This window comes from Passer montanus, unplaced genomic scaffold (genome assembly GCF_014805655.1).
Source record: "Passer montanus isolate IOZ18808 unplaced genomic scaffold, ASM1480565v1 scaffold44, whole genome shotgun sequence".
In the NCBI taxonomy this organism is placed as follows: domain Eukaryota; kingdom Metazoa; phylum Chordata; class Aves; order Passeriformes; family Passeridae; genus Passer; species Passer montanus.
The window spans coordinates 2535634-2560417 of NW_024369262.1; the positions used below are offsets into that span (position 1 = coordinate 2535634).

The window sequence follows — 24784 nt, forward strand, 5'->3', positions numbered from 1 at the left end:
CCCCAAGAAGGGCATCTAAAAGAGAAGCATCCAAGCCTCTGGCTTTCCTTGCTTGCAAGATGGACAGAGGAGGCCGTGCCCCTCCAGCTTCCCACTCTCACATCCAACTGCTGTAAACACAAGTGCATCGGGGAATTTTCTGCTTCTCTTTTCAGTGGGAGTTTCCCTTTCCATTTCCAGATACCTCCAAGGGATCTGCCACTGTGCAAATACCCACTCCCCTTCCCCAAAGTGGTTGGGAGAGCAGATTTCCCCAGCTGGCCCATCCTTCCTGGAGCTATTTGTGTGTCTGGTGGAAAACTGCAGCTGTTTTTTTCAGCATTTCCAGCCCCCCACCTGAGCCACAGGCTCGAAATACCACCACTGAGATATGGTTATGGAAAGAACAGAAGCCTTTTCTTGTCCAAGATCACTTTTATTTCCCTTGTTTCATTAACTTCAGTGTCTGTTTGGTCTCACACATCCACGCTGACAGGGAATTCACACCAAATGCAGAATTTGGGCAGCACCTCCCCGAGCCCACGGGCTGCCGTCGGTGGAGCTGCCGGCTCTGCCATGCCCCCGACCAGCAATCACATCCCTCCAGCACATGGTTTAACGCAGGAAGAGGGGAACAGGATGCCCTGCTCCCTCTCCTCCACCTCCCCACAGCCCCCTTTGTACAGCTCTCTTGGACCACGGATTTCTCTCTCCTGCCATGGACCAGAAACCTAGGGCACCGCGCTTCTCGCTGGTCCTCTGCAAGCTGTAGCTTCCCCCTCCTCTGACTCTTCCAGAATCTGTTCCTTTTAAGAAACAAAACCCCTCCTGACTCTGTCAGGTCTGTCTGCAGCCTGGGAGCTGCTCCTTGCTGCCCCAGTGAAAACCTTAGTCCAGCTATAAAGGTCCTCACGCCACTGCCACGGCTGGGAAGCCCCTCTCTGCCTCCAGCCCCAAAACCAGCCCCTTTCCTCCCCGGGGCCTCGAGTGCTCTCCAGAGACAGAGCTCCACGGCTCTATTCATTTGGGCTAATTAATCTCTCTCTCTCTCCCCCCACTGGTTACAAATTAGGATGTAAGGGTGAATTTTGGCTCTCTGGGTATGGACTTTGCTGCATCGCACACAACCACCCCCCAAGCCCTCCCAAAGTTTAGTGCTCTGAATTGCTGAGAACATTGGTCCGTTGTGGTTCCCCCGCGTGTACTGAGCCCGCCCGATGGCTTTCAGCATCTGTAGGCACTGCTGCCGGTTTGTTTTCTCAAGGAAAAAAACAAAACAAAAAAAAATCATATACTGGTCTGCTATAAATTCAATAATACAATCCTTAGTTCTGAAGATACAGTTTCCATATAGTTTATAAACATTGTAAGACATACATATGGATAATTGAGGGGAAGAGGGGGAGCCTGTGCAATTGTTGGGGGTTTTTTTCTCAGATGTGTGAACATGGTTACAAAAAACACGCCTCCTGCAGGTACCTCATTTCTTTATGTGTTGGGTTTGTTGGGGTTTGGTATTTTTTTTTGTTTAATTCCACCTCTAATCAGTCTTTCCTTTGGTTGTCGGCTACTCCAAGCCCAGCAGGCAAGCCCTGTTCTGCTGTAATGCCTGAGATATTCAGGGGTTTGAGATTGTCTTCTAAGAGATTCCCAGCCAACTTTGGCCTCTGGGTTTGGAGCCAAAAGGGCTAAAACGTGGGAGAACCAAATGTCCTTATCACATCGGTATCAGTGTCCTTGCACTCACTTTCAGAGAGAAACAGTGTAGGCTTAATCGGTGATGGTTTTTACAGCAATTATGTTCCTTTCGGTAATTGGAGGGGTCGCTCGGAGCGCTCTCAAACGAACGGGATTTCACAAGAGCATGGATACAGTCCATTTGTCTGGGTGTTGTCACCGACAAATCGGTTACCACCCCTGTTATCTGCTTTTTGTAAGGTTGGCTTTTTTTTTTGTTGTTATTGTCGCAGGTGCTCGGTTAGGCTGTTTGTGACAAGGTGTGATAATGCCTTTTAATCTGCTCCCGCTGCGCTCGGCACAGTCCGGCCGGGCACGGAGACAACCCTCAGAAGCCGAGACAACGTTCTTCCCTTCGCCAGGCCAACGCTGAGCCACGTACAAAAAAACAAGAAGAAAAGAAACTCTGGTCCTTTGTAGATTGGTGGCAGTACAGCTCCGCTCCGTCCGCGGCCGGGGCTGGGGGGGCTCAGCGGATGACGGCCGCCAGCACCACCATAAAAACCAGGAGTGATGCCCTGAGCCCCGGGCAGCCGGCGGCCTGCTGGACCCCGCTGGGCGGGCGGATGGGCGTCCGCCGGGTGCACTTACCCTTGCGCTTAGGCGACAGCGTGGGCACGGCCCCGAAGCTGTACTTGTGCTGATAATCAGGCACATAGTCCAGGACCTCCTGCCCGTTTTTGCGCGGCCCCAAGGACACCGGCTTGGAGGTTCGGTTACGGCTTTTGTGGCTGGTGCAGTTCTTGCCGGGTTTGCGGTAGCCCGGCCGGGAGCCGGGCGGGCCGGCGGGCTGGCTGCTGTGCAAACTGTTCTCAGCCCCTCGCTCCTTCCCCTTCTCCTTGGAGGAGTGGTGAGGGTGGTGGGATTTGGAGGCTCCTCGGTCCGCCGTAGAGAAGGTGTGTGTTTTCATCTGGTGGAGCGACTCGGACCCTGAACAGTTCCTAAAGTCTTCTGCTCTTAGCACCTTGAGGTCCTTGCCGTGCATCTGCTCGGGGGACTCGCAGATGACGCTGGAGCTGGAGCCTCTGAACCTGTGCAGCCATTCCCAGAGGGAACGGGCTTTGCAGTCGCAGCTCCATGGGTTCCCGTTCAGCCTGAGAAACTCCAGGGCTCCCAGGTGGGCCAGGCAGTCCCCCTGCAGCTCCGAGAGGCTGTTATTGAACAGGAAAAGGGTGGTCAATCTTCGGAGGTCATGAAAAGCCCGCCTATGAATCCACTGCAGCTGATTTTGATGGATGAGCAGCCGATCCAGGTTTATTAGTCCCCTGAACGTGTTCTGATGGAGGCTCCAGAGCTTGTTTCCATGGAGAAAAAGATGGCTGAGGTTAACCAAGTCAACAAAAATATCGTCCTGAAGGAACTCAATGTGGTTGTCTTGCAGGTAAAGGTATTGCAGGTTGTGGAGGCCACCGAAAATCCCGCTGGGGAGAGAGCTCAGCCCACACTTGTACAGATACAAGGCGTGGAGTTTCACCAGCCCCTGGAAAGTGTCTGCAGCTAAAGCCCTTAGGTAGCGGTTGTCCCCCAGGTCCAGCTCTTCCAGGTTGATGAACCCGTCGAAGGTGTTGGGGTCGATGAAGGTGATGTTGTTGGAGTAGATCCAGAGGGTGACCATGGAAGGGCTGAAGTGGCCCCGCAGCAGCAAGGTGATCTGGTTGTTCTGGAGAAAGATCCTCTCGCTGTCCTCGGGGATGCCCTCGGGGATGGTGACGAAGTTGTGAGCCTGGCAGCTGACAGTCATCGGGGAGGGGTAGCACACGCAGTCGGTGGGGCAGCCCAGGGCACCGGGCACCTTCAGCCCCAGCAGCACCAGCAGCAGCTCCGCAAACCCCCCTGTGCGAGAGAGGGGAGAGCGGCGTCAGCGGGAACCGGGCACCTCCCGCCCACCCATCGCTGCTGCGGAGACTATTCCGGGTGAAAAACGCCCCCAATTAGCTCAGCCCTCCTCTCCGCTCATGAATTACCCACGCGGCGGTGATGAGTAGGCTCATCACCCACGGCAGTTAAAACGTGATGTATGGAGTACTCCCTGCCTCCTCTGCCTGCCTGCAACAGGCTCCTGCTTGTGTTCCCAGCCCGGCACACGCAGGAGAAACTTTCTCGGTGAGAATTCACGCAGGCAGCAGAGCCCCTTGCCCGCAGGCAAGGAAACGCTGCGGTGTGAGAGCAAACAGGGGAAATTCAAACCCTCGCAGGTGTCCCCACTCCTCCTGAAATGCATCTGTTAAATCGCCTGCACGTATCGGGGAGGAAAAGCTGCAGAGATTCAGCAATTCTCAGCCAACCACCTAAAATTACACGTGTGCAGTGCATCCCGCTCCCCCCAAAGGCACAGACCCATCCCCACCGTCTCCTTTTACCACAGTTGTTAGACACCACCATCCACCCCGAAACCCGAGCGGTTTACAGGGAAATATGTTGTCAGCAGTTGGTGGAAAAGGCTGAGCCGAAAACTCCGTTTGGAAGTGGGATGCTCAGACATATTTTTAAATGGATGTCCTGTGGCAAAGCATATTGCATCCTCTAATGCTACAGCATGTGCCTGTGACTGGGGCTTTCTCGCAGCAGAGAAGCAGAGAACGAGGCAGAACCATCCCCTCCCTCTGCTCAGCTCCTCTGAGCTCCGGTTTCGCCGCCCCGCTCCCGTCTCGCTCCCACTCCTCGCACCAGGCTTGCTTTCAGGCTATTCCTTCTGCGCCGAGTGGCTCTTCAGACTCGTTGCACCAGACTTGTCATTTCTCATTCAGATTTTCCTCCTAGATTTGGCTTTTTCCTCTTACACGCAAAATTTGCTCATGTCTAATGAATTCTGCCTCTGGACTTCACAGGGAAAAGGAGTAACAGCGGAGCAGCGCACAGCTGCCGGTGCCATCCTGCCCACGAGTCCTACTCAGCTTGTACTAATCTGAAAAACGAGAGTGGAAGTGGAGTTCATGTCTAATTACTCCATGTTGTTATCACCAGCTAGTCCAAGAGCCGGGACCCCTTGGGCTTTTACAGTCCCTCTTTTCAGTGCCTACAGCCTAATACGAGTTGGAGGCACAAAAACCTCACTGTTTTCTTATTAATTGTGTTTGAAATATAACTGCGTGGTTGCTGTTGCCTTTTCCCTGGTATGGAGATCTATTGCCATTTAGTTAACAGCAGGTGACCCGTCCATCTAGACCTATCCTTTCAAGGCAAAGTTGCCACATATTTTAGATAAACTGGGTTATTCAGACTCTCCATAAATCACCAGTAAGAGCCAGTCATCGCTGACTGGGCGGTTAATAGGGAAAAAAAATAGCATTGCTGCCCAAAGCATCGGCTCGAGCCTTGCCTGGGAATGGGAATGAGGGGGATGACTTCCAGGCACTGCCCTTCAGAAACGAAGCACGGGCTACCAGGAGGGATGTCTCATCCCTGCGCCACTGCCAAAAAGGGCTGGTGAGTCGGGAACGCTGAATTCGCGACAACTCCTACGGCTGTGTAGGAAAAGGAACATTCTCCAAGTCACTGCCGTAGCATTTTGGCTTTGCTGTCGTGCCTCTGCACGATGAGCGAGGGGCTGCGCTGGTGGGAGCATCGTGCTGACTTACCCAGAGCTCCCTGCCAAAACGGGAGCCCTGGCTGCCACTCACAGCCTGGGAAACAGCGGTGTCCTGAGGATACTGTGATTATCCTACGATGGCAGAGATAAAGCATTGTTTGCAGATATATTCTGCTGGGTTTTTAACTCGAGGATGTGCTCCACCAAGGTGGGACAGCTCCATGTCCCCCGTCTTACCTCGGTGACACCGGAGCACGGCGCCTTCCGTAGGTCTGATGTTTATTAGCAAAACCCTGCCAGGCACAAGTGCTGTGACGATCTCCCACATGCAGAGTCTGTTATTGCAAATACCAAATCACAAGGGTCTGAATCAATAAACCATCTCCCAGCTACACGCAGCAGGTTGGAAGATTACATATTGCTTCCAAACAACAGTTTTATGCGCTCTTCCGTGACACGACAGTTGCCAGGCTAACGGGATTACTGACGGGAGGTGGAGCTGGGCAGGGATCTGGGAGCATCCAGGATTTCACGTGTAGGGATGGTGATGACAGGAGGCTGTTAGCAAGGCATGGTGATGGACCAAGGCAGCCCAGGCCTCCCTGGAGCATGGCCAAGGTAGAGGCTCCTGCCGAAAGGGAAGGCGGCGTTTAACAGCTCGCTGCCTGCGGGGATAACTCCGGAGGTAAAGGTCAGAGGGAACTGAGTCCATCTCTTTAATTAACAGGCAGCTCTGAGTTAATGGCTGGAGCTCCTACGGAGAGAGAGATGGGATTCCTGCAGCCAGGGATGGCAGTGAGGATAGGCTGGGGTTGTTACTCCCCAAGAGCAGGATGGTGGGAAGAAAAGACAGGGATGTCTTCCTCCCTATTGCAACTTGGGAGTAAGGAGAATAGGCAAACAGAAGGATGGATACCTAGAAAAAATGGGTGAACAGGGGAGCAGGACTTGGATAGGGAGTAGGTTCACATTAGGTATAATGGAGGAATTTTCCTTGCCAGGGTGGTGAGGCCCTGGCACAGGCTGCCCAGAAAAACTGGCTGCCCCATCCCTGGAAGTGTCCAAGGCCAGGCTGGATGGAGCTTGGAGCAACCTGGTCCTAGTGGAAGGTGTCCCTGCCCTGGATGTTCTTTGAGGTCCCAAAGAAATCTGTGACTGCATGAAGGTCTGGACTGCCCAGTGGCTGCACACAAGGCCTGTGGTCTCATCAAGGCAGCCTTCCTTCCAAGCCTGTAAAACCTGCTGACTGCTTAGTGCTGTGAGAGCATGCACTGCTGTGCTCCTGGCATGCTCTGGGACTGGTCCTGGTTTAGGTCTAGGAATGAGATCCCCAAAAAGCAAAGAGGTTATGAAGCCCCTGAGGCTGGTAACCAGCACTGGGATATCCAGCTGCCAAATCCCACTGGGACATGACAGCCAGGAGCACTTGGGTCTCACTGGGCTTCCCAGACTGGAAAACACCATGGGAGGCTCCTGAGAGGCCCCAGCCCAGCTCTCCTGAGAGTTTGACCCTGTCTAACTTGTTATTCCTGACTCAGCCCTTTCAACTTCATCTTGTAAAGGTTGTGAGGCACACGGAGGGTCACCAGCCCGTGTTGGAGCTCACCGGGGAGGGAGAGCTTCAAAAGCAGCACAGAAAAATCCTCCAGAAAGCTGCTGGTGAAGTGAGTAAAACCAAATCCCCGCTGACACGGATAAAGCCAGCAAAGGGGTGTTTATCTGCTGCCTTTCTCCCACTGACGTGCTGTGTCACCCCGGCCTCTGCTTGTGAGTCCTTCTGCTGCCTCCTGCCTCTGACTGAGGTTTCAGTGATTGGAATGAATTCGTCTGACTGTCCAAACCATTTCCCATGTAACATCCCTCTAATTGGGCATTAATTAGGCATCAGTTAATGAATGCTTGAAATAATTTATCTTTGGATGCGTCCAGTTTGCAGTCTTACTTTTAACAGCATTAGACTCATTACTAGATTAACATCTTTATAAATGTTCTCCATTACCTGCTTGTTTCCATTGTCTTAGCCTTATTACTGAGAGTGAAAATCACTCCTCCCACATGCATTATTGATGAGTAAGGACTTTCTATATGTAGCACGGGATTAATTGTTATACAGTGTAATGCATTTAGCGTGAAGCCTCAATTTGTGCAAGAGCTGAAGGCAGCCAGAAGAATGCAGACACCCGGAGCCAGCATGATCAGCCAGACACTGCACATCTCTCTCCAGCCCAGACCAGGTTCCTCCCAGGCCGGTGCCAGCACAGGAAGAAATTTGAAAAAAAAAACAAACCAACCCTGGTTTGATACCCAGGATCAAAGACAGATGGTTTGAAGGGTTGGAGCACTTCTCTGCCACCACGGCAGGGACTCTTGACTCTGCAGTGCCACTTGCTCCAGAGAGCCTGGTGTACCTGCCCCAGCAGTTTTCTTGCTTTTTAAGGTTTAGAACACTTTACTGTACCTCTGAGCCAGGCAGGGACTCGGTTTCTTTACAACATGATGCCACTTACTTTCATTAGGAGGCTCAGACTCGAGGCCAAGACATCACTAGGACAAGGATGGGTTTGTCCTGGGGGAGATGCACCTGCAGGACAGCCCCTGCCACAAACCCCGGCACCCCCTCTTCTGCTTCTCTCTGATGGATATTTTCACCTCCCCACCCGGACAAGCTTATATGGGTCAGAGCCTGTCTAATTCTCCAGCAGAAGAATCCGCTCTCGAGGATGGAGCAGGTTGCTTCCCTTCCAAATCTCTCCTAAACCCACCATCTGCTTTGGGAGACCCATCTTAGCTCATGTCTACATGCAACTTGACTGCCTGCTTACTGTGTCCATTACCAGGGCTGCTCAAGCTGTTAGATTTATAAGCTCTTTAGAGCAAAGCCCTCGTCTTCTGGTTGCTGATTTATGTATCTTTACTGCCATAAAACACTATGTATAGCTACTACATAATATAAATAATAATACTTAACCAGAGTGTGCTACAAGTGGGGACAAAGCAGCTGCTCACAGGCGGGATTATCAAAAAGGGAGAAGCTTCCTCATCACTCACCCTCTTTTGAGGCCAAACTCACACCTGCTCTAACAGCAGCACCTCACTGAGCTCTAGGCAGAGATTTTCCTGTCCTGCTCCCACCCTGGATCTATCAAAGGATTTTTCAAAATCCACCCCTAACAAGCTGGTGCACAAAGACATGACTACAACCCCCGGGGGGAAAGCACACTTTGAAACTTGGGAACAACCTCAGAATTGGATGTTCACATAGAGAGAAACTGTTGTTTAGGGAGAAAAAGCAGCCTCAAATGCTTACAATTTCATCAGCTAAGTGAAGGACGATGAAAGGCAAGGACAGAGTAGCAAAAGCAACTGGGCACGAGCCAAGAGCCCAGCTCAGGATCTGGGACGGTTCGACAAAGCAGTGTCAGACCCTGCTTAGCAGCTGCAGGGTTTATTTCCTCTTATTCTTCTTCTTCTTTTTTTTTTTTTTTGCAACACAGAGGATAAAATAAACATGCCCATGCTGACTGTCACAAAGCCTGAATTCCCCAGCGAGCAGCAGCTCCCTTTCAGCCTCTGTGCAAAGCCCCTCAGGTGCTGCCCCACGGTCCTGCAGCAGCAGCAGCCTCGCTGGGATTGCTCCCAGAGCATCAGCTGCAGCTGCCAGCACCAGGACACAGCACGGGGCTTTGCTTTCTGCACGAGCTGCCTTTCAGCCAGAGAGTGGCAGCCACCCATCCACCTTCATCATTTTATTATTTTTTTTTTGCCACCGGTGTCATAAATAACTGACAGATCCCAGCTGTTTGGAGTTATGGTTTCTGATGGAGTGACAGCTGCTCCCAATCCCCCAGTCATCACCCCGGCAGTTCTGGAACATTTCAGCAACATAAAAATCATTGGAGATAATTTCGGTTTTGCATAATTTGGTTAGGCAAGCTGTGATTTAATGGCAATTATGACCTCCGAGGCAGAAGATGAGCTTGGAGGCTACTGGCTTCACACGACTTTAGCTCGGGGTGCAGCATCAGGGATGTTCCAGGGAGATGGCACTACAAGGAAAAAAAACCTCCTCCAGCAGCTGGAAATTGCCTTCCTTGGCTGGCAAGTGGAAACGCTGTTCCCACAGGAAGGAGCATACAAGGAAATTTGGAAGGAACAGTGCTAAGGAAAGCTTTGGGAAGAGACTGGTGCCAAAAGATGCATCAGGAGGTACCTTTTAAAGAAAAGCCAGGCAAAGGCTGTAGACTGGAGAGTGCCTTTGCAAACCCTTCTGTGTCACCAGGATCTCGTGTGTTAACTGGTACAAACGTCCTCTTGGTCACTCTGAGAGCAAATCCTCCTCCTGTGACTGAGATGGGAGAGCTGGAATCAGGAATGGGCAGTGGCCTTCGCAGGCAGCTGCCTGCTCTGGGCACTGCCCTTTGCTCTCCCCTCTCACAGGGTTTCTCCTCCCCTGGGCTGTGTTGTCTCCTCTCCCTGGGTGCTCCTCACCCATCCCAGAGCCCCTTGGTTTGCATTTCTGCAGCTGTGACTGAAAGGAGCAAACCCTTGGGCAGCCAAGCTGTGAGTTCAGCTGAGGATGGAGACCCGTGCTCAGGAGCTCTGGAGACATCTTGGTGTTTCTGGCTGGGGGAAAAACGTGGCTTAACAACAGGAACAACTTTTGTTTGGAGCTGAAAATGTCCAATTTCCCCACTCCATCACGGCTGTCAACCAGATTGGGGTTTGCTGGGAGCTCAAGCTCAGGGCAGAGACCCAGAGCCAGCAGCACCCCAAAATCCAGTCCTTTAGGGTGCTGCAACTTCAATTTACATTTGCTGACCTGGTAAGTGGAGCTGCTCACCTTCCCCCACCAAAGTCAAGGCCAAGGTCACCTGGAAGTTTCTGGATGGTGGTCATTAACTCCTATTGCAGTTTGAAACCAGACCATAAATTTCATAGTGTAATAATGTAAAAATCAATAACTCTGTTTGAAACAATAGCTTTGTCTTCCATTTCAGCCAGCTCTGATATCTCCCCACAGACCACGTCCCTCTGAATCACACAAATAAAGAGAGAGGAGCGATGGGTGGCGGGGCTGCTGCTCCCCTGCCAGGTGCCCAGTCCCTCCATAGTTACAGATTCAATTAGTTCATTTATTCCTCTCTTGCAGTTAAACTCCAGGATGATTTAACAGGAAGAAATAAGGAGCCTTTTATGCTCAGTCTCTCTGACATCCCGTCCAACACAGCGTCCCTGAGGCTTTCCATGTCAGAGCTGTCCAAACCCCTGCTCTCTATTGCCATGGGCAGCAGGGCCAAAACCCAAAATTCTTCTGGAAAGATGCAAAACCAACTCACACAGACAAAAAAATCGTGAAAGTCCGCTCTTTTCCAGCTCTGGCTTTCCGGGCGAGGGAGGTCTGGCTTCCTGTGCTTGCTTATTTTCCGTTGTTTGCTGTAGCACTGGCTCAAAATACACATCGAGAAGCAGGATTGTCTTTCACATGTTGGTGGATGTGTGATCCTCAAAAACAAATTAGCACCGATTCACTTCTATATAGAGTGCAGCCGTCAGGGAATCACTCCTGAATTCACAGAGAAGGAAAGTAATAATGCTTCCAGCGTGCTAATCCTCTCCAAGAGCAGCCCCTGAACTCTCTCCTGGTGCTGGAGGCACCACTGGAAATTACAATTGTACTGAAAAAAATAATAAATAAATGCAGAAATTGGCAGGGTTTGTGCTAGTCCAGAGGATTTGTACCCTAATGTGGAGCTCCCTGTTTAATTAGCACTCCTCTCTGTCTGCATCTCCTCCTCCTGCTCTCAAGCTAAAGAAAAAGGGGGGAAAAAGGAGGTCAATGGTGGAAGTGGCTGTGGGATTGAAACTTGGCTATAGAAACTTGTTTAATTTAAATGCTTCTTTCAGGACTAACACAGGCAGATGCAGAGGGAGTGTAGAGTGTGTTTTCCCAGCATAATCTGCTCTGCTTAACCCCAGTTCTGAGCACACCATCCACAGCAGGGATGCCCTTGGTGGAAAACTGCAGTGGGATGCTGCTGGTCCTGTGGCTGCAGGCACAGGGAACAACCCCAGCACCCCAGCTTTGGGAGAAGAGTGTTTAAATCAGAGGCTGGCTGCTGCTTGCAGCAATTGGAGACAGATCTGGGATGGGACAGAATATTTCTGTTGGAAGGAACCTACAATGATCATTGCTCCATCTGCCCCAAAGCTAAAGCTTGTTATTAAGGGCACAGTCCAAATGCCTCTGAGGCTTGGGGCATCAGCCACCTCCCCAGGAAACCTGATCCAGGGTCTGACCACCCTGTTAGTGAATAAATCCTCCCTAGTGTCCAGTCTAAACCTCCCTTGGTGCAACCTTTCCCCCATGTCCTGTCCCTGGACATCAGGGGGGACAGACCATCCTCTTCTCCTGGGTCTGCTGCAGGGTTTATTGTGCCCCTGTGTCTCACCCCACCGTGCATCTCAACACCACTGGGACCTTTTTGGAGTGCAGGAATGCTGGAGGAAAGGCACATCTCTCTGTGCATGGATGAGTAAATCCCTGGGTCCTGCTGTGGCTGGAGGTGCCAATGCACACCAGGATGCTCCTGCTTCTCCAGGAGAGAACAGCACGGACCATGGAACACCCTGAGCAGGATTCCAGACATGGATAGGGGTTTCACCAGCCACTGGCACTGCTGTTCTGACCCCCAGCAGGCACCAGGCAGCCCCTGCTGGTCCCCAGCACAGGACAGGCTCTGGCAGGACTTGCCAGCAGCCTGCAGTGAAGCCGGCATAGAATTTGGCAAAGGACAGGGAGATCTCGAGGTCCTCAAAAAGGGACTAATAATTCCAATTGCCCCCGAGGAAAGAAATACAGGATGACTTGAGCTTAGTGGATTGTCTGAGGCGTCTCAGGGGATCATCAGATACTTCCACTCCCTTTTTGTCCTGAGGTGACAAGTTTTCCTTCCCATTCACAGAAATGCAAAGCAGTTCATTCACAGCAGCAATAAGAACGATGTCCTTTGTAAAACAGCCGGGGAGTGAACCCTTCGAGGTGCTTTACAGCAAAACAATTGCAGATGAAATGACAAAACCCACCCCAGCTGAGCACCAGGCAGATCGGTATCAAACGCTGAACAAGCTCATGTGTGGAGAAAGCAGATTCACCAGCCCCTTTCCCTGCCAGCAGCTGGCCAGGAGCTACGGAGGGTTTCTTTAGGATCAGAAATGCAGCCAAAACTGAGCAAATATGAGATGGAAGAGCAAAGTGACAGCTGCCTGGGCTCTCAGTGCACGCTCGGCTGCCCCATCCAGCACACATCCACAGGAGATGGAAAAACTGGAGGCTGTGGAAAAGCAGGGATGTGCTGGATGGATCTTTACCTGGCTGGAGCTGGGAGTGGGCAGCAACCCAACACCGGGAGGCAAAGATGTTTTCATGCAAGCATGGCTAATAGGGAGGGCATTAGTGCTATAAACTTGTAACCCTGCTGAGGTCCCGACCCCAGCAGTGTCCTGTGCCACCGAGATCCACAGGCGAATTCTGCGCCGTGCCACATGGGCTCTCTTTCATCATCCCTTTTCAGCCTTTCTGCGTTTGAGATTTGCTGGATGTCCTTGTGTTTGGTGGAGAAGAGGGCAAATTGGAGCCTGTCGTGTACCTTCTTCCTCATTCAGCAGCACATCATTCTGCCTGCAGCAGGGGGGAAGGAGACGGACGGGCAGGCATCAAAGCTCCCGGCTCTGTCACATTTTCTTCCCCCCAACCAAAAAAGAAGTGTTGGCGTCATTTGGAGCCCAGCCCACAGCCTCAGGTCTCTCTCCCACACCCAAAAAGGGCAGCAGCACCTTTCCCTGTGCCCTTGGTCTCCTCTCAGGGCGATGCCACGAGCCCTCCAAGTGAACATCCCTGCGGGTCAGCAGCCGAGTGAGCACTGCAGATTCCAGCAAAACCCCATCCCCACTGGAGCCAGCATGCTGGGTCATGAGCACAGCTGCCTCTCAGAGACCTCTCCTGTGCTTTGCACTGAACTTTTTACCAGCTCATGAAAAAGGCAGTGATAAAAGCAGAGCAGTGTGAATAGCTGAGCTGTGCCGCTCCTCTGGCCGGCATCCGGGGCTTAATGAGCCGGTAGGAAATGCCATGTGCCCAGTTGGATATTGGGCATTGTCACTGTCCCACGCAGCTCTTGGGGTGCGTGGCGATGTGGGGGACCTGAGGACAGAGCAGCAACGCTTTGCCACCCCCTGGAATCTGAAGGTTTGGAGCAGTTGGGTGCTGGGAATTAATGCGCAAGCGATGAACGTGGTCAGGACACGGCGCTCTGCTAATATCCTGCTTTGTCTAGCTCCAGTGCCGGTATTCCATCCCAAAATATCCCCCTGAACATCCCTCTGGGAGTGGACTTTGTGGAGATGCTGCACATCCCCCAGCACCACGCAAATGCCTGCATTAAAAGCTTAATAAAAATAGCCTGATAACGGGATGTGTTCCCATCAGCGGCGGCTCTCGAGCTCGCCGCCGATCCTGCGCCTGCAACACAGCAAGGCCAAGTAATTATGGGATGGGGCTGCAAGGTCCTGACAGTCTAATTTCTATTAATTACAGCCTGTGTAGGATCCTGTCACTGTGGAAAGGGGAGGTGGGGAGATGGGAAATCATTGCAGGGCCGGGAAGATGCTGAAGGTTGGTGGTGCCAAAGGATCCGGGCTGGCCACAGCAAGGAGGGGTTTATGGTGAGGAGCAACAGGTTGGGCTGGATGGAGTGATGGGGATGTTCTACCCTGCTCCTCCTCGTGCTGTGTGGCTCAAATGCACGTTTTGCAAAGTTAAAACGAATTGCAAAGAGCGGGAATCGGCAGTTTTAAGGGAAAAGGGAAGAAAACAAAAATAAGATCTTGGCAGAAGGATAAAGGAAGGCAACTGAAATGCTCATTAAAACTGAGGGGTCCCACTTCCCTGTCCAAGTGGCCACATCTCTGGAGGTTCCCAGATTCTTTGAAATGCCTTGTCAGACAAAGTCTTTCATCCTACTGATTCTGGCTAAATTCATGGACCCAGAAATTTTCACTGGAAGCGTGAAAGACAGAACAACTCCATTCTGACTTTTCACTTCCCATCTGATCGCTGTTGATACAATTTATTCCTATGACAGCATCTGCTGCTTTCATGGGTTTTTTATTCTGAAGTACAACTCGTCTTTGTTAGTCCCATTTCCAGGCCTTTCATCATTTGAGTCACAACATAAAAGGCATTTAAACACTCCTGCTTGGAAACCAGGCTGGGAGAGGGTGGGAGCAAGGAGATGCCATGTCACCCCCTCCCCTGCCCTCCTCTGGCACGGGATGGGCTGTGCTGTGGGTGTGCCACAACCCTTTTGTGCCCCCAGGTGCCTCCTGCCAAGGATGGCAGTGATGGGGATGCAGTGGTTCCAGTTTGGAGTGGTGAAATCCAGAGTGCTTGGAGGTGCAGAGCCCTGCAGACCATGCCTCTGTTGGGGCAGCATCTCTCTCACCTACCACTGACCCAAGGAGTGTTCCCAGGGGGTCTGTGCCCTCCTCATCAGCCAAACCACTCGTTAGACAGCTAATTACCTTTTGCTCTGCAGCTCCAGACCAGGCTGTGGTGCTCAGCTCTCTGTGTCCCTGTGCTGGGGGGCTCTGCCACCCCTCATTGCCACCCACACCCCTCTGAACTCACCAGGGACCCTTGTCCCCACCAGTGCCAGCAGATCCTGCTCTGCCCTGGCATCTGCCAAGCTGCTGGAAGCACTGGGGAGTTCAGAGCTACCCACAGAAAATTGGAGTCTAATAATAGCTCGGTGGTGTTGCACCAGCAGAGAGCTGGAACAGCCACGTCTGGCAGGGAGAGGCCACCGCTGGCTCCTGTCTGCTCAGCTGGAAGAACAACGCCTTGCCCAGGATCCTCCTCCCTGCAGCCCCCGCTGGGGCTCACAGACCACTCTCCACGCTCCAAGGACTCCCTGTGGCTCACACCACTCCCCAAACCCCACGGGGCACGGGGCTCCACGCCTGTGTCAGGGTTTGGACCATGTGGAAAAGCCACTGGGGGCACAGGACGGGCAGGACTCACCCACCACACCCCTGGATGAGCATCTCTGGGATGTGGTGGCCTCTCCCCCCTCCTGCTTTAATTCCCCTGCTGTATTTTCCACTCCAGCAGGCATTGCTGGCACCTGAGCATCCTCCAGCATCATCCCTCATCCCACCTGGTGTCTCTCATCCTGGATCCCTTCCCTTGTCCCCCAGCTCCCAGGAAAGTGAGCGCAGCTGGAAACTGTGCTGCTGCTTATTGGAATAACCTTTCAGGATTCATTTAGTGCCGCTTGCTTCCACCCCACCTTTCCACCGTCAGCACTTTACTAATTGCAACTTTTAACTCCTTCTGCCCAGGCAGCCCGAGAGCAGCAGCTGCTGTAAGGACTGGGGTCCCTCTGCCCCCCATCTCTCCTTCCTCCTCAGATAAAGGGTCAGCCCGGTGAAGCACCAACACCAGCCTGCATCACCCCACCCCTGCTCCCAGCTCACCCCACAAGCTTCCTGCTCTGGGAAAAGATCACCCCGGAAGACCACAAATGCCAGGCAAAACCCCAGCCACCACCTGGGAGCATAAATCAGCTGGGCAGGGAAGAGGCGAGAGATCCCGACGGCTATCGGAGCACTGTCTGCCTGGGCCTGATTAAATTATGGCTCTCGAGTTCAGCATCTGAGCCCGGCGCGCCGGGGCCGGGGCGGGCGGGGTGGGCACAGCCCCCTAATTCAATCACGGGGCACAGGCCATGGTGCAGCTGCTGGGGGAGAAGAGCTGTGGCTGTCAACACAGAGAGAACGAGGCTTCCACAGCCTTCCTGGACGGCTCTGCCCACTGATCCCTCACAGCTGCACTTCCCAATCCACCAGGAATGGCTCCGTGTCATTGCTGAGGGCTGGGGTCTGGCCCTGTGCTGGTGTGGCACCGGTGCCACCACACAGGATTGCTCTGATCCAAGGCCACCTGCACTGAAAGGTGCCACACAGCTTTCTGCCCAAAGAGAAAACGAGCCAAGAAAGTACATTTTCAGGAAGCTGAGGTGTTTTTTACGTAAGTGCAAGAGCAGGGCAGGAGGAAGGTGAGATGCTGTTTCCCAGCTGACACCACGAACCAGCGAGTGTGACTAAAACTTGGGAATGCTTTGCGCAGGGATTCAGGCACTGTGGTGATGCCCATGGCATCGAAACCTCAGCAGCTGCTCAGGGAGATGAGGACAGAGGGACATAATCAGGTAGGAAAGAGAGGAGAGAGCTGGGAAGGCAGATGCTTTCCCTGAAAGCGTTTCCAAGGTCAACGCTTCAAAGTGGAGCAGAGCGAGGATTTGGCTCAGGCAGGGGAGCGGGACCACGCCGGGATGCTCAGTGGGAGGCAGAGGAACGCCCAGCTCCCACCCTGGCACTGAATTACCCAGCTGAGGGCTGAGGGAGGCACCCAGACAAGGTCACAGTCCCAGAGGAGCGGCGAGGGAGCTCGGGCTGCGCCAGCTCCTGCCTCCGCGGCAGCAAATTCAATCGTGGCGAATAACAGAGTGGAACAAAACCCAGCAATGCAATAAAACCTCCCGGCGCCTCGTTCACCTGAAGCCTGAGCAGCTGGGGCTCGCACAGGAGGTGGCACAGCCTCTGAGGGCAGCCTGGTGTCCGGGGAGCCTGGCGAGGCGAGGGAGGGTTTGGGATGTTCCTTGGTGAGCTTTCAAAGGGTGACACCTCATCCCGGGGCTCACAGGAGGAGGGGGACGGCCGGATTTCTGAGCAAGGGAGAGCTGCTGATTCCTTGAGAAGCGGGGAGGTGAAATCCAATTGTGCAGCATCCACGGCTGCCATTAACCTGTCTGTGTACTCCAGGGCTGCCCATCCCTCTCCGCCTGACAGCCGGGGCTGCCCGGCACTCGCTGCCCCGGCTGCCCGGGGCTCTGTGTCTGCCTGCTGCAGCAGCACTCAGCCCCACCACAGGCTTTTCTCCAGAGCTTTGGGCTGATTCCAAAATGGAGCGTTGCCTAAACATCCCCTGGTGGGCTGGGGAGCCGCGGAAGAGTCCTGGAGCAGGAGAAATGGTGGCAGCATAACGGGCGGCTGCAGGAGGAGCTGCTGGGGCAAAGCACAGCTCCCAGCCGAGGCCGGAGTGATAATGGCATCAAACTTCCTTGAAGGAGGGTTTTGAGGACATTCCTTGGGAGTACCCCTTGGGCATTCCGCTGGTAGTATTATCTCCATCAAGTGAGTGTTTAGATCCAGGGATCTTAGTGGCAGCTTTTGGAAGCACAGATGGGTTTGTGCCAGGGTTGCACGTTCCTGGAGGAGGCAGCCAGGGGGGCATGAGAGGGGTCTGTGCCCCAGATGTGCCAGCAGTGACTGACAGGGGGAAAAGGCAGGATCTGGACTCGCTCTGCTCAGCCCCACACTCCTCCCGGCCCACGGGGAGGCTGGGAGCAGGCTGGTGGAGAAGGGAAGGGAGAGGAGAGGCGGGGAGCAGGGAGGAGGCACAGCCAGCCCCACCAACCGCCTCGCCTCTCTGCATCCCGGCTCCATTTGCAGATTTATTAAATCGAGAGCCAATTCCAACATAATTTCTTTCAAGCAGCTCCACCTCGCAGGTGTGCGGAATTTATTTGAGATAAAGAAAACCATTACAGAGAGACAGCAATCTTCAAAGACCACCTCGGAGACCTGAGAGAAATAAAAACACTAGCCCGTGCAAATGTGCAATTAAGTTTCAGAATACTCCTGCTCCATGAAAAGCTCCGTCCCTGCAGAGAACAGGCCTTTAAGGCAATTTTCCCAAACCCTATTCAGCATTCACTCAAAAATGCCTTTTTAAAACAACATGTGATTTTTTTTTCCCCCTCCCTGCCTCACTCCTCCTCCTCCCTGCGCTTGCTCCATCACTTCCAGGTGGGACACAGACGGCTCTGGTGGGGATGTGGTTCCTTCCCATTTGGAGGGGGACATGAAGCACAGGAGGGGTCCCATCCACACAGGCACAGCTCTGTCACAACCTCCAGTCACGTCAGCTCCACAAACCAGGAATTTCTAGAGCTACTCTTGTTATTCAAGGAGACCATGACACCAGCATGGCCCCGCCTGGGGACAATTTGCCAACTATTCCCAGCTGAAGGATCTTCATATCCCTTATTCATGGGTCATTCTCTGCTTGGTGATTAATTAAAAATGCATAATTAACCTGTGGAACGCACTGCCATGAGGTATCGGGGAGGCCAGGAGCTTAGCAGGATTCGGGGGAGGATTATATGTTTAAATGGATAATGAGAACATCTGGTGGTACATTAACAGGGATGAAGGAGAATTAGGGAGAAGAGCTTGGCCGGCCGCCGGCACAGGGTGCGGGAGGGCGACCACGGGGCTGCCTCAAGGAGGGCACTGCTGCTCCAGCTCCAAGCCTGGCAGGGGCACCAACACATCCCTGCACCTTGGGAAGCGTGGTTTAGGGAATGAATGGGTGTGTGTGGGGGTGAGGCAGTGACAGAGGTGTCACCACAGGGCTGGTTGCCTTCAGGTTGGCTGCCTGGATGGTCACAGTGCTGCCAACTCCTTGCCAGAACACCCAACCCAGCAGCCACCTCTTGTCCATGGAGAGCAGTGGCATGACCATGACCCCTGGAGACACCCTGATAAATCAGCACAGTGTCCTTAAAACCCCAGCAGAGCACCCATCAGCTGCAGCCCTTCCTGCAGGTGACACCCGCTCGCGTGCGCAGCCATCAGTGCTGCTGGTGGTGAGCTCTGAAGTCGTGGCACGCGACCAAGAACCCAAGGAAAAGTGCAGGAGACACAAGAGCAAGCCTCAGCCAACCTGGCCACGCAGGGTATCCCAGCCCAAGAGCGTGCAAGAGGTGGTTCCTGGGGGTCTCCAGCTTCTGAACAACACGTGGCTCCCAGGCCTGAGCCTGGCACACACCTTCTCCCTGTGGCAGCATCCCTTATCCACCCCAGGCTCTGCACAGAACCACAGACACCACCCACCATGCCCCTTGCACGGTGGGCACAGACCATGTGCTTTGCTTCACCTCCTTCCCCCAGCCTCAGAAGTTTTCATAGAAAAGCTTGGCAGCCACAGCCAGCGACTCCAAGAGCAAACTCTGGTGTGACTACAGGATTACTAAATCCCTGTCAGCAAACAGGGCTCAAGCTGCTGCTCTTTTGCATTCTAAATCCGCTGCTCCACTCTTTGCACCAACTGATGGTTGTGCAAGGCCTGGGAACCAACCACAACCTCTCGGGGTGAAAACACTGAGGGCTCTCAGCAACATCCCCAAGAACTGGGGGGATCCTCAGCTCTTCACCCCACTGCATCACCGGGCTCCTGTTTTGCAGCAGCTTGGAGAAGGAGAGGATGCTCAGAACTCCCAGCAGGACTCTGGATGCTCTCAATGTCCCTTCACCACCTTGCAGGCGATGCCACCGACTCAGCAACACTGGGCAACCAGAGGGATTTTGGGTGTCGTGTCCCCTCTGGACGCTCTGCTGGCCCCCCGGGATGAGGTGGCTGCAGCACATCGTGCTCAGCCTGCCGAGCACGGCCGGGGCCTGCCGGGCCGGGGTTAATCTCGTTGTCACACTTTCCCTCCTTCTTGCTGGCTCGGCGCGCTTTGACCCGCTGTGAAATTGTGGCCAACAGCACTGAATATTTTAAGAGCAGCAATGCAGTGATGGCCGCGCGGCGGAGCAGCAAGGCAGGCCGGGAGCTGGGCTGGGCCCTCACCTCCCCCCCGCCACCACCAACCCATTAGCACAGTTCAGGGAAACCTAAAAAATTCAAAAGACACTGAAATATGCAGCATTTTTGCTCTCCCTGGAAATGACGCGCTTCGCTTCCCAGATGCTCCCGAGCAGGACGTTGTAAATAAGAGGCTTTATGACACAGAGGGTGTTGCCAGCGGGGCTGTGGGATGCTGCAGAGCCCAAATTGACTCCCCAATCCCCGTCCTGGGGACAGAGCCGTGCTTGGGCTTGGAGCAGACCTGCGCTGCCATCAATGCCCATCCCCGCTGGTGCAGCCATTAGAGGAGATTCCCCTCTCCATCCCTGGGCTCTGCTGGCGGCTCCCTGCCCCTCTCCCCCCGGGGGATCCCCTCGGCAATCCCTCCTCCCCTCGGCCGGGCGGGACGCGGGTGCCGCAGGACCTGACGCAAACACCTGTCCTCAGCACTTCTGCTATCTGGGGCACAGCAGAGCAGCAGCGGCGAGGAATTAAAAAAAAAAAAAAAAAAGAAGAAGAAAAAAAAGAAGGCCTATTTGCATAAACCTTCCAAAAAGAGGAGCTGCTGGAGCCTGAGTCTGGAGAGCTGGAATATCAGCCAGGGAGCACTGGAGATGGTAGGAAGTGCAATAAGTATTTGGGAAGCGTCACCAGGACCTGGGCACGTTCTGCCACCAGGTCCCTGCGTGTCCCCAAAGTGCTGCCCCAGGGCTTGACACCCCATCTAGGAGTGACATTGGGACACTTTTGTATTCAGGTCTTAAGAGGGCAGATTAATCGCCATGTGCTGGGTCTGTCATGCGCAGGGAAATATATTCTTCTCAGAATTTACAAGTAGTTCTGTCTGAGAAATAAACAACTGGAGATAAAAATTACATTGTCACCGTGCAGGTGTGATCGATGGGCAGGACAAGTCCTGAGAGTGCCAGCAAGGTGCCACTGGCACAACCTGCCCAGGGAGTGCCAGCACCGGGGACAGCTGGGAGATGCCAAAGGGACTCCAGGAAAGGCAGTGGGATGTACTCCACCAACCCCAGCCTGTTGTGTGTCTGTCCCAAAAGCCAGGAAAAGTGGGAACAGCCATCAAGGCCATCCCCAAGTGAGGCAGATGCCTGGAGAAGACAATGCTGGTGATGGTGACCAGGATGCCACCATGGGAAGATGCCTGGACAAAGCAGTCAGTGGCAGAGGGGGCTGCAGCCCCCAGGCCAGCTCCTCGTAAAAGCCTCTTGGGCCCTGTCTCAAGCCCCAAATCCTCCTCCCCAGTGTGTTTCCAAGGTCAGCAATGGGCAAAAGACAGAGCCAGGCTGGCAGCCACTGGATTCCCCAGGGATGTGAGAGAAGGATTGATGCAGTTTACACCAAGCCCCTTTCTCGTTTGGTTTCTCCTTCATCCTTCTCTGCCTCCCGAGGCTGCATTGCCTTGGCCCGGCTTGTCAGGGAGTGACAGAGCACATTGCCTGCTGGGGTCACTCCCTGGGGAGGGACAGGCATTGGCTCCCTCACAGTTTAAATCTGAATTCACACTGAAAGCACTAAAAAAGCTCTGCGTGGATCCTCTTCCCAGCCTTGGGCATCTTGAGGAGTCATGACTCGGCTCAGCCTGCTGGGATGGAGATCCCAAAACCATCTGGGGACATCCAGCTGCCCCCAAGGCGGGTGCCTCGCTCCAGGCTGGCACCCAGCAGCTGGTCCAGCAACTGCCTTCAGTCTATTAATAAAGCTGGAGCAGCTGGTGGAGCATCCACCGCCAGTCCTCGGGATTTATCCAACCGCTCTGCCTTATCAGCCATGCTTTTCACAAGCACTTAAATTCAGGAGGAAAAGGAAAAAGTGAAATCAGATAGAAATGCAGGTCTGTTTGCTGTTTTCTCCAATGAAATGGTTCTGGGTAAACAGCAGACGCCTTTGATGAAATCCCAGCAGGCTTAAACAATAAAGCTGGTTACAAACTCAATCTGGCGCAGATATCAGATCTGAAATTGTTTCAAAAAACATGTCAACATTTTCTAATGCTGCTGCAAAACTTCCTCGGCACTTTGCCACAAGCTGCATCTGTGACGCAGGACCTGCACCGCTGTCCCAGCCCGTGCTCCTGCTGCTGCACTTCCCAGGGGGAGCCCTGCCCTGGCACCTCTGCAGCCTCTGCCTGCTGGAGACCCCGGCTGCAGGAGGATGCTCAGCAGCAGCACCTGGGAGGCAGGAGATGCACATTCCCAGCCCCGTGCTCGGGGCACGCCGGGTTGTTTTCCAGCTGTAAATGCAGTTCCCATCCCCAGGCACGGCCTGGCTGAGGCTTTGCAGCGCTGGGTGAGGGGCACCAGGCAGGGTGGGCATCGCCCTCATCACATCCCAGGGGTGGAATTCAGCTCTGGGTTCATCCCAGGTGTTACCAAGGACAACTGACTTTTCCACGGAAAAACAATTTGCAAAGCCTTGTGGTGGCAGAGCAGCACAGCCTGGTGTTCTGCCTCCTGTGTGCCACCTCTGCTCCTGCTGGGGCACCAGGGCAGGATGAGGCTGCGTGGGGATGCACAGCTCCTGGCTGGGGGCAAAGCTTGCTCCCTCTCCTACACCTATGGAGCAGGCCGGTGGGCACAGTGGGGACTGGGTCAGGGGGACAGGAAATCTGGCAGCTCCGTTGGTGTTGGAGTGACAGGGAACCATCCAAACTCAGAAAACGTGCAGAGCTAGAGTGCAATGAGGCAGGTCCTGCGCTGGCATTGCCAGCACCAGCCTGCCAGTCACCTGGCACTGGTGCTTCCCAAACTCTGTCAGCACCTGGGTCTCTGGAGGACAGCAGGGGATGCGGCTGAGGGGGTGAGAGGCTGAGGAGGAGGAGGAGGAGGAGGCACAGCTGGTCCCACCACAAACAGGGACACTGTCTTGGCTCTGGTTAAAAAGCCAGCACCAGCTCTGTTTGTATTTGGGGTCTCCCAAAGGCTCCCACCTCCGTCCATAAGGGATCTGCTCCACTCATCCCCTGTTGGATCCAGCCCTACACACGCCCCATCCCACACCCCAAGGAAGCCCCCAGCCCAGAGCTGACGCCTGCCACAGCCCATGTCCCGCGTGGCTGTGATGGAGCAGCAGAACCTTCATCCCTCCCAGAACTGGAACCACAGAGGGGACACAAGAGAGGAAAAACGGGGCACGAGGAAGAGGATGAGGAGGGTGGGCAGCCCTGGGGGGCGCAGGGGGCCACGCCTGAGCCCCGGAGCAGCACAGGGTATGTGGCAGAGCTGACCCCTCTGCAGAGGTTGCCTGTGCCATCGATCCCTGTTGCACTCAGGCTCATTAGGGCCGGGGAGCTGCTGCTGGAGGAGACAGACGGGGGGAGCGCTCGCTGTGGCTCCCTGGATCGTATTAAATATTTACTTTGTTTTGTTTTGTTTTTCCCAGCTATATTGATCAGAGATGGAGTGGGGAGGGGGGTGGGGGGAGCAAGGGGGTGCTGTTGGATGCCGGGAGGGAAAAGCAGAGGAAGCGACTGAGCTGGAAAACGGGGACAGACAGTGTCAGGGCGTTCCCGAGGGATTCACCTGCTCTCCCAAGGGACACCCAGCGCTGTCACCCCACAGAGATGCTCCCCTCAGAGCCATCCATCCCTTCAGGGTCGGGATGGGCATCACCAGCACACGGGGGGAGCAGTGGGGCAGCTTCCACTCCCCATCCCATGCCAGCCCCGTCTCGAGGGATGCGGGATGGGGGGGGATGCCCGAGGCAAAAGCATCTCACAGCTCGGGGTATCCCCCAGCCCCGGGCCGGGAGGTGCCCCCCGCATCCAGGCTGGGCCCCGGGAGCGGCCGCGCTGTCGGCACTGTTTCTATTTCGAGAGGAGCTCTACTGGAAAAGGAACAAAAGCCGAGGGAAGCTATAAATAGCCGCCTCCTTCACACCAGCGCCTCCTCCGCCCCAGCATCCCGAGACCGGGGGGGTCCCGGAGCCTGGCCCGGGCTCAGCCCCACTGCCAAACCCCCTCCACGTCCTCGAGCCAACATCTCCATCTGAAAACCAGAGGGAATAAGAAGCCGGGGAATATCTGCCGCCGGAGCAGAGCTGGCTCTGAGCAGTGTGTGCCAAGTTACCCGGCGGCGCTGCCCAGCCCCAGCCCCGTGCCCCGGGGGATTTGCCGCTGCCCAGCCGGGCTCTGCACCCAAAAACACCCCGCGGGAACGGATTCCACCACCTGGGGATGCTCCTCTTGCCCCCGGCCCTGTCTGCGGCTGGCAGGGAGCAGCAAGAGCCGAGTAGCTCGGGCAGACCTACTTTCAAGGCTTTAATCCTTTTTGCTTAAAGAATCTTTTTTTTTTTTTCCCTCTCCCCTCTCTTTCTTTTTTTTCCCCCTTTCTTTCCCTCTCCGCGCGGCAAAGATGGGGTCTGATCAGAGGAGAGACGCAGGGAGCTGACAAGCTGCGGCGTACGGAGAGAAAGGAGAAAGAAATACATATTTATTACCCTCAATTATTAAAAAATAGATAGCAGCAGATCTTAGGCCCTGGCAGAGGCACTGCAGAGTCGTTTGTCTGAGGACTATTTTGTTTTTTAAATTCCATTGAAATTATAATACGCTGGGCTTGTTAGCACAAACACCCCGGCATATCCCTGCCGAGGGGGGATCATCCCGACCCCTCTGCCGCCTCGGGTGTGCTTCCCGCAGGGTGGCTGTATCCAGCACCCGATGGGATGCCGGATTTGCAGGCAGCGGGGAGGGAAGGAGGGAGGCTCGGGGAGGCAGGAGCTGGCAGCCGATGCGGCTTTTGTCCCCCTCTGCCTTCCCCCCGCGG

General features: G+C 54.3%; 1 protein-coding gene across 1 annotated transcript in view; it reads right to left on the reverse strand.

Moving 5' to 3' along the window:
- Positions 1-399: 399 nt before the first annotated feature.
- The window catches only part of RTN4RL1 (reticulon 4 receptor like 1), a 29136-nt gene continuing 4751 nt past the window's right edge, over positions 400-24784 (reverse strand). The window contains exon 2 of the mRNA XM_039720571.1: positions 400-3549. Coding sequence (XP_039576505.1) covers positions 2186-3549 — 1364 coding nt within the window. The 3' untranslated portion in view covers positions 400-2185. The remainder of the gene's footprint in view (positions 3550-24784) is intronic.